Source organism: Montipora foliosa, chromosome 2, assembly GCF_036669935.1.
Source record: "Montipora foliosa isolate CH-2021 chromosome 2, ASM3666993v2, whole genome shotgun sequence".
Lineage (NCBI taxonomy): Eukaryota > Metazoa > Cnidaria > Anthozoa > Scleractinia > Acroporidae > Montipora > Montipora foliosa.
In genome coordinates, this window is record NC_090870.1 from 10926896 (window position 1) to 10936895 (window position 10000).

At 38.7% G+C, this 10000-nt stretch overlaps 1 protein-coding gene across 1 annotated transcript in view; it reads left to right on the forward strand.

The window, feature by feature from the left end:
- Positions 1-10000, forward strand: part of LOC137992405 (uncharacterized) — an 18084-nt gene that overhangs the window by 27 nt on the left and 8057 nt on the right. Inside the window, exons 1-3 of the mRNA XM_068837738.1 lie at positions 1-87; positions 7333-7577; positions 9769-9947. The exon at positions 1-87 is cut by the window's left edge and continues 27 nt beyond it. Coding sequence (XP_068693839.1) covers positions 1-87; positions 7333-7577; positions 9769-9947 — 511 coding nt within the window. The remainder of the gene's footprint in view (positions 88-7332; positions 7578-9768; positions 9948-10000) is intronic.

Consider the following 10000-nt stretch of genomic DNA (forward strand, 5'->3'; position numbering starts at 1 on the left):
TGTTTCCGTGTTGCTTTTGTTTTTGGTTCTTCCATTTGTTTCTTCGAACTGCGGCCCAATAGATCATGACATACGTGTTCTAAGAGAGTAAGTGTATTCTCTATTTTTAATTTATTAAGTGGTGCGTCAACTGAGGCTTCCCATCTGCTCTTTCGATTGTTCAAACAAAGCGATGCAAAGAGAACAACTAAAGTAAAAGTTCGGATCCTCCGTCTATTGAACCAAAGTAGCAGCGTATAAAGATTTCCAAAAACAATAGCGTTTGATAATGATTAAACACATGCACAATGTTAATTTTTACTAGTTACTCGCCATTTACTATGCTCACAATTAACATGGCTATTCGAGGTGGGTACAAAATATTAATAGTCAAGCACTGAGATAAGGCTCAACGAAGAAAAGGTAATGTCAGTGAAAATAAACAAGGAGCAGCTATAGAATATATACAAGGCCATTGTTGAAGCAATATCACTGCAGTGGCCCCATGGCTCACCGGTAAAAGTCAATGTTTAAGGAAGGAATGGAGCAATTGCAGAATACCCGGCCCACCAAATGGCCTACTTAAAAAAGCTGCCAACGCGGTCCGCAGTCCCGAATTCGATCAATGAAAAGAAAAGTGTTAAAGGGTAAGCAGTGAAATGAACTGCCACCGCGGTCCGCAGTCCCGCAGTCGTTGAATGCAAAATGTTAAAGTGAACTGCCACCGCGGTCCGCAGTCCCGTAGTCGTTGAATGCGAAATGTTAAAGTAAACTGCCACCGCGGTCCGCAGTCCCGCAGTCGTTGAATGCAAAATGTTAAAGTGAACTGCCACCGCGGTCCACGGTCCCACAGTCGTTGAATGCGAAATGTTAAAGTGAACTGCCACCGCGGTCCGCAGTCCCGTAGTCGTTGAATGCAAAATGTTAAAAGGAAAGCACTAAAATGAACTGCCACCGCAGTCCGCAGTCCCGTAGTCGTTGAATGAAAACTGTTAAAGGGCAACCGCTAAAATGAACTGCCTCCGCGGTTCATACTCCCGTAGTAGATGAATGAAAATTGTTCAAGGGCAAGATGATCTCGTGAAAAGTGTAGTTAACCGAACCGCAACGTGAAAGCTAAAATTTTATGAGAGTGCTTAGGCCTAATCACTGAAACGGGCGCTTAGGCTTAATCTGTAAATGAGTGCATTCTTCTTCACACGATCTCGTGAAAAGTGTAGTGAACCGAACCGGAAAATGAAAGCTGAAATTTTACGAGAATGCTAAGGCCTAATCACTGAAGCGAGCGCTTAGGCTTAATCAGTAAACGACTGCTTTCTTGTTCAGACGATCGTGCTTAGGCTTAATCAGTAAACGACCGCTTTCTTCTTCACACTATCTCATGAAAAGTGTAGTTAACCGAACCGCAACGTGAAAGCTAAAATTTTATGAGAGTGCTTAGGCCTAATCACTGAAACGGGTGCTTAGGCTTAATCAGTAAACGAGTGCATTCTTCTTCACACGATCTCGTGAAAAGTGTAGTGAACCGAACCGGAAAATGAAAGCTAAAATTTTACGAGAATGCTAAAGCCTAATCACTGAAGCGAGCGCTTAGGCTTAATCAGTAAACGACTGCTTTCTTGTTCAGACGATCGTGCTTAGGCTTAATCAGTAAACGACCGCTTTCTTCTTCACACGATCTCATGAAAAGTGTAGTTAACCGAACCGCAACGTGAAAGCTAAGAGTACTTAGACCCAATCATTGAAACGAGCGCTTAGGCTTAATCAGTAAACAAATTCTTTCTTCTTCACACGATCTCGTGAAAAGTGTAGTCAACGGAACAGCAAAATGAAAGCTAAGGAGCGATTGCAGAATACCCGGTTTAGGAACAGAATTATGTATATCATTTTCTGTCCCATGCCACTGCGGACAAGCAACATTGTTAAACGCGACTGCGGGACTGCGGTGGCAGTTTTTTAAGTAAGGCATTTAGTGGACGCGGAAACAGCATTGTTAAACACGACTGCGGGACTGCGGTGGCAGTTTTTTAAGTAAGACATTTAGTGGACGCGGAAGCACAATTGTTAAACATGACTGCGGGACCGCGGTGGCAGCTTTTTCAAGTAGGACATTTGGTGGGCCGGGTATTCTGCAATTTAGCCGAAGGAATAAGGTTTATCATTGAGCGAAATTAAATGTTTGGTCATGAAGAACGATCGAGGTATATCTTTGAGTGGTTCGGCAGCTCCGTGGCTCATCAGTTGTCTACAGTTGCCGTGAGCTACTGAAAAGGTACTTGTTTTGAAAGTGGCCCTGTATTCTATAGTTTAGCTGTTTTGCAGTTTGACATAAATTATAGTGTGTACAACAATGGGAGCTTTTGCACATTAGCCATTGGCTGTCCTCTGTGTGTATAGGGGTGGGTGGGTATAGCAGGTCCACATCAGCTGAATAGCTGCCAAAACTTTAACCTGCTTAAACAAATAAATGACAAACAATAACAAACAAACAGACAGCTAGCCAGCTAAATTAGTGATCTTATCATATGGCCCATGCGGCCCCATGCACACCTTTAGTTTATTGTAAAACTGTTTAGCGTGAGCAGGGCTGAAAAAAGCGTACAGCCCTACCAGAAACACATACTGCTCCGTGCAATGCAATTTTAGGGGATTTTGTCACTTTTGAACATCCAAGTTACATGTATTTACAGCCAGAAAAGCAAATGCAAACAACATGTTACATAAATTTTCTGTGCAAATTTTTGTTTCTTATTTTATCAAAACTTCATATGCTTAAAGAGCCTACATGATAAAATGCTTATTGACTGAGTTTAGGTCGGGCAGGATGGAAAAATATTTGGCCCTTGGTTATGGCGCAACCTCGCTACGCATGGTCCATACACCATGTCCTCAGGCCAATTATTTCCCCCGTCCGGCCCTCCCACTCAGTCAATAAGTATATAGCAATCTGGAAATGAGCAAAGAAAGGAAAGATATACTGTGTTCATGCCAACACAATACAAACCTCTCTAGTCTCCGGAACTGTTTAGGAGTAGTTTGTTCAAGGTTTGCTTCAAAAAATCATTTAGCATAGGAGGAATAGAATTCCAAACTGTCAAACTTGTTGTAGAGGAGAAGAATGAAGAAAGTAGATCAGGCAAAGTGCACAAAATCCATTTTAAATGGATTGTCAGGTTGGCACCAAGCAGTTAAACCTTAACCCATTGACTTCTGGGAGTGTGAGACTTAATAGAATTTTCTCTGTCTAACACCAGACAATAGGCCACTTGCACTAAGAGGTCAGGTGACCAATTCTTCCCTTAAACAGTGAGTTGTAATCTTGCTGTTGCCAAAAATTGACAGAACACATAAAAATTATCTTACATGCGAAATTTGAGAGGAAACGCATTTAAGGAAGATATTTTATGGTACTTTGATTTTTCAACAAAGTAGCATGATTTGTCTTGGCCGCCATGTTGGAGGGCATACTCTTGCCCTCCAACATGGCGGTCAAAACTACTTTTTGCTTATATCTTGTTAAATGAGTGATCGTTGAGTTCAGATGTGCCATAAACATTACCACATCATCTTTTCAACATTTTCCTTGAAGTTCAAGTGCAAAATTTGTGTCAGAAAGATGTAATTCATAATTTTAAAAAATCAAGTTTTGGTCACATGACCAGCTGCGGACTTTCTCATTTTAAGCACATGGTGCGGGTTTGAAAAACCAAATCACTTATTTTGTTTAAGAGATGACCCACTAATAGTGTTTCGAAGGCAAAATCATGTAACTTTCATTTTCATAAAAACAATGTCACATGACCTCTTAGTGCAAGTGGCCTATTTTACTCGTCATTGTGGGGCAGTTCAGGAATCAGTGGTTTAAGGTGGATTACTTCAGTTTTCCAGAGAAAACTTGGAAGACTCCAAAGAAAAATTAAAGCAACAGGATGTCTCTTCTGAAGTGTTAGTCACTGCAATTGATATAAAAATGCAATTTTATGTAATGTTTAAAAAAGGAGCAGCAGTGTTTTATCGGGGTTTAAAAACACGAGGCGTAGCCGAGTGTTTTTAGACCCGATAAAACACGTGCTGCAAGTTTTTTTAAACGGCTTAAAAAACATTCCACAAAGAGCATGTTCCTCTGGACTCAAAACAATGGTTCAAATTGTGAGAGGTGAATATTAGCATACAAGAAAAACAAGCTATGCCTTATTAGTATTCTTTATAAATTATAAAGAATACTAACAAGGAATGTTTTATCAGGATATAAAGCTCATACACATGACATTTTATCGGTGTTTTGATAGGCTGTTATGCTCATGAATGAGGTTTTTAATTAACAAATAAATGCAAATCAGCGGAAAATTCTAAATATGGTGATCGAGCTCCTGGATGGGGGACTGGAAAGTAGATACTTCAAAGGCCTTTTTCTCAAAAACTAGCCATACAACCCCACCTTAAAATTTCAGGATTTTCTTAATGAGCAAAAATAATCAGGAATAGAAATAAATAGTTACATCTGTCAGACAGGTTTTTCGCAAAATAATGGCAAAAATGTCGATTTTCATCTATTTTGATAATAACTGAAAAACTGTCTGATAGATCTTTTAAAAAGAATGTTGACAGGTTAGTCTTCGTATTGTTTACTAATTCCCAAAATTTTAACCTTGGTCGTAAGGCTTAGGTTTGAGCTTTAACTATGATTTTAAACAAAACTGTCGAGAAAAATTCACCAGTTTTTTGCAACTAATGTATACCAAATCAAATCCTGAGTCGTCCTTGCCACATCTAATGTACATTAATAATTATTACTCTTTGTGTTGTTACGACACACCTATTATTGAAAGCAATGAGATGGATGGTTCCTATTAAAGGAGCTTTGTCACAGCAGTGCAGTTGATTTTATTAAATTTTACCAATATTATTATTCACACCCACTCACTTTGCAACTTAACATTAACCCAGAATTGCTTTTAAACAGTGCAACTCAAAGTTTCGTGCCAAAAATAATTACCGTAGTTATTCGGTTATAAGGCGCACTCGGTATAAGGCGCACTCGGTTATAAGACGCACCCCAAACTTAGCAATTTAATCAAGCTCGTTAAGCATACAATGTACGTTATTTAAGTTTCAAATAACAGAGAAAACAAAAGACCCGGCCTTGGGCTGTACTTGAGACCTTGGGCACAGTTTTTTTCCAAAAAAGACTGACCAAGGCCAGTAAACAACATAATTTATAATATTGAATGAAGGGGTAGTTTCCAAAGAAACTGTGGTGCTGCGTCGGTGGGGAAGTAGTATTCAAAAATTTGGTTTTATCAACGGAGTTGATAATGTAAATTGGCCACCATACGGAGATTCTTTTAGAATCTCGGTACAGTGGCCAATTTACATTATCAACTCCGTTGATAAAACCAAATTTTTGTAATTTATAATATTCTTAACTTACAATCAGGAAGACCCTGAGTATTGGTCTGCCTGAGGAATATCCACAATCTCCCGCTTAGTAGATTGGCACCCTATCCAGTTAGGTCATCTAAATTGTAGGTTGTGGCCAGGAGCAGTATAAGATGGTATGTGGCTTGCACAGTACGCCAGGTTTTCAAGGCTCCTAATTAAGTTATGTTGTAAGCCTTCCTTAATAATTATACGCAATGTAAAATTATGGGATCAGTAGGATGAACTCCCTACCTCACATACACACCCACCCAAAACTCAAGTACAGTACTTGTAACTTAGTGGTATCTACATGTATTTCACATGAAACAAGTAAAAAATAAGATTCATTAATATATTATAAAATTTCTTTTCTTGGCAATTTTAGAGGCAGATGACTTTACTTTGGAATTAAAGTTGGTGGAGGATATTTTCAGTCAACCAATACCTGTAATTTCTAATTCTCACCTGTGTTGTTACGACACACTTATTATTGAAAGCAATGAGATGGATGTTTCCTATTAAAGGAGCTTTGTCACGGCAGTGCAGTTGATTTTGTTAAATTTTACCAATATTATTATTCACCCCCACTCACTTTGCAACTTAACATTAACCCAGAATTGCTTTTAAACAGTGCAACTCAAAGTTTTGTGCCAAAAATAATTAATGCTTGTTAAGCATACTATGTATGTTATTTAAGTTTCAAATAACAGAGAAAACAAAAGACCCCAGTTACAATACATTTTCATCTGCTTCAAATTTGCCCATCCCTGCATGCCTCGTTTGGTATTTGCTTTATGTTTTAAGTAGTTATTTTTCCTTTTCACTTGATGTGGTTGCCGGGTTCCCAGTAGTTGAATTTGGCGAAATTTCATGACACAGCCCCTTTAAATATGTAGGCATCAATTATGCATTAACAGCAACTCATTTAACATAGGGATGTTTGTTTTTCAAATTAAGATTATCATAACTGTTTGTACTTGTAAGTGAAAGTGATCAGTGCTGTTAATGAAGCAACTTGTTATTCAATGAGTAGCTGCAATTAGAAGCCTGAAAAATCCAGGCTTGAACGCAACTCAAACTCGTAACCATGCGATTGCGTTGGATTTGCTCTACCATCTGAGCTATCGCATCATCTGGGAGCTGGTCACTTGCAAGTTTGTGTTGTGTCCTGTAAGAGGTGAATATGTGGTAGAGAATATGTTGTATTTCCCACTGGCTGAGGAATGAAAGAAGTGGTAAATGTTTTCTCACACACTTCTGGGGTTCAGTGCTTTTGTCAGTTTCTTTTTTGCTGTGTGCCATTGTTGACTGAGGGTTTGCTGGATTGACCTTATTCTGGAATAAGAATACATGGAGTGATGATTTTTAAAATGGTATGTCTGGCATTTTGAGGCAACACAGATAAAAAGCTTATGTTTAAAAATAGCATTTTAGCAGGTGCTTGACAATTTTAATGTGAATCGCCATAAAAATGAAGGGTTTCTAACTTTTATTCCTGAATATGGTCAATCAATTGTACCCTAAATTTCAGAGCCTCAGAGCTCCAGTTCCCACCCAGCCCTCGATTCATCTTCACAGTTACTGTATCAGTCTGAGATTATTTATTGAGATTGTATTGTATTCCAAGCTACAGGAATAGGATGTCAGTTGGTGGCGGTCAGCTTGGCAATAGCTCCCACACTTGTGTGAGAAATGAAGTTTCCTATATTTGAACTTTCTGCTCAAGCCTACATTTTTTCAGTTTGCTTTTCCCCTACTCAAGTTGCTTCTTTAACTTTGATAAGCACAGTTCAAATATATATGGTCTGAATCTTGATGGTGTGACTGACCCAGTGTCCTCTTGCACCAAAGTCTCTCTAGTACAGTACAATTTTCACTTATCAACTTTTTAACTCTTGGACATCCATCACTCATATATTTTTTACCTTTTAGGCAGTCTTATTGGTACTTTGAAACAGATGCATTCAGCGATTGTACACCTTTTAAACCTCAGGATATAAATGTCACATCAACTTGCATTTTCTACTTTTCCATCTGTCACCCAGTTCCTGTCTATTGCCCTGGTGTATCAGGAATTTGCTTTGCTAATAGAGTTACATTTTCACCAAAGGATAACAACACGCATCTATATTCAACGTTTCTGAGTATCGGAGGGTACTCTGAGAAATTTATCTCAGGTTTGATAAAAATTAATCTTATAATACTTAAGTCAAACTTTGTTGACCCATTCCACTGATGAGTATATTGTCTGGGATTAGACAGAGTAAAATTTAAGTCTCAGAGGTGGATCTAGGGGGAGGGTGCCAGGGGTGCATACACCCCCCCCCGCCCCCCATCATGAGATGACCTGCACCTTTCTATTACAACTGGCCCTAGTTGTTTGAAGGGTGGATACCGCTATCCACTGGATAAATCACTGTCCACTGGATAACTCAATTGGTTTTGCTAGTGTTTATCTGCTGGATAGTGATTTATCCAGTTGATAGCGCCATCCACCTTATATACAACTGAGGCCAGGTATTCTGAAAAAACAAAACGTCACCAGTCAGCTATGTCATTCCTTAGTGGTGCAACCCCTCCTAAAAAAAAAAATCCTGAATCCCCCCCACTGTGTCTCACTCACTCTCAGAACTGGAACTTTATGTGGAATCATGGAACCACTTCAAATTGTGGGGACAGGGGAAGAGTGGATTAGTGCAAACATGAAGGTTATAAAATAAGACAAGTTAGACATCACAAAGTGCAAAAATAGCATAGTTCCTCCCCTAGCATAAATAGATTTATTTTTTTCTTAATGTGCGAGCAGGCGAAATTCTTTGAATCTTGCAATCTGATTGGCTCTGGGAGTGGGTGGAATTTTTGTATCTCGCCTGCCAACCGGAGCGGAATTCATCCTTGCCCTGGATGCGTGAGTTTCTGTGACAGGTGTTGGTTAGGACCAGAAAGAGATTATATTTTTTCAATCCTCTTAAGGAGGCTCGAATGGATTTTTAGCTGCATGTGCGCGTAACCTACACACGGCATAACTAAGAAATGCACGTCAGCTGAATGAATCAAATTTCTATCAAAAGGAGTGCGCACAGTGAAACCCCAGTGAAAATAGAGCGTAAAATCGTGCGCACCGGAAATAAAACCTGTGGAAAAAATTTGTCTTTATCTCGAAATATTTGCTCAGTGACCTATTTTGATTTTTTGCATGCACGTATCATTCACAATGGCACTTCAAATAAAAAAGTTCCGGGGAAAGTTATCTAGTACAATTTTCTGTAAACTATAAAATGCCCTTTTTTAATGTATCTTAAATTCTACTGGATAACTTTTTGTCATATTCTCTATAAAGAAGTTAAGGAATTTAGGGAGATTTCCAACAAAGAAATAAACAGGGTAGGTCACGGATTTCGCTTTTCAGATAATTTACAAAAACTAAAATTTCAAAAACTAAAGTCCTTTTTGTGGACCTGGCGTGTTGCCATGGTAATCGATATGACGTCATAAGTGCCCTTAAAGTATTTCCCAACAATAGAGTTGCAAAGAGACATGTATTTATATTTGCAAAGATATAGTAGTTTGCCTACACTATGAATTATCCTTTGGTATCTTTCATCCTTTCACAAACACTATAGCAACGAAAAACCCTTTCGAGCCTCCTTAAATGTTCTAAATGTAAACAGTGTTGCTTTACAAATTAATAAACATTGTGAACAGAATCAACCATTCACTGTGATGTTGCCTGATATTCCTCTTTTGATAACAAGCATCACAGGCCAGCCTTAAGCAGTGGTTCCCAGCCAGCACATCTTTTAAGGAAAAAAAATAAACATGCTATTCACTGGCCTTGGTTGGTCCATATAGGGAAAAACTGTGCCCTCAGTCTCAAGTATGGCCCTCGGCCTGCGGCCTTGGGCTGTACTTGAGACCTTGGGCACAGTTTTTTTTCCAAAAAAGACTGACCAAGGCCAGTAAACAACATAATTTATAATATTCTTAACTTACAATCAGAAAGACCCTGAGTATTGGTCTGCCTGAGGAATATCCACAATCTCCCGCTTAGTAGATTGGCACCCTATCCAGTTAGGTCATCTAAATTGTAGGTTGTGGTCAGGAACAGTATAAGATGGTATGTGGCTTGCACAGTACATCAGGTTTTCAAGGCTCCTAATTAAGTTATGTTGTAAGCCTTCCTTAATAATTATACGCAATGTAAAATTATGGGATCAGTAGGATGAACTCCCTACCTCACATACACACCCACCCAAAACTCAAGTACAGTACTTGTAACTTAGTGGTATCTACATGTATTTCACATGAAACAAGTAAAAAATAAGATTCATTAATATATTATAAAATTTCTTTTCTTGGCAATTTTAGAGGCAGATGACTTTACTTTGGAATTAAAGTTGGTGGAGGATATTTTCAGTCAACCAATACCTGTAATTTTTAATTCTCACCTTAAATTCAAGTGTGTTCACGGTGCCTCTTGGAATAGGTCAAGCGATGGTAAAGTTCCCTTTAAACCAGGAGTTAGTTTTGATCCAGACTTGAGTTTGGTAGGTGAAGATGCTTTAAACTTCTTTATTTTTCACTTTCCGTCTGTTTATGT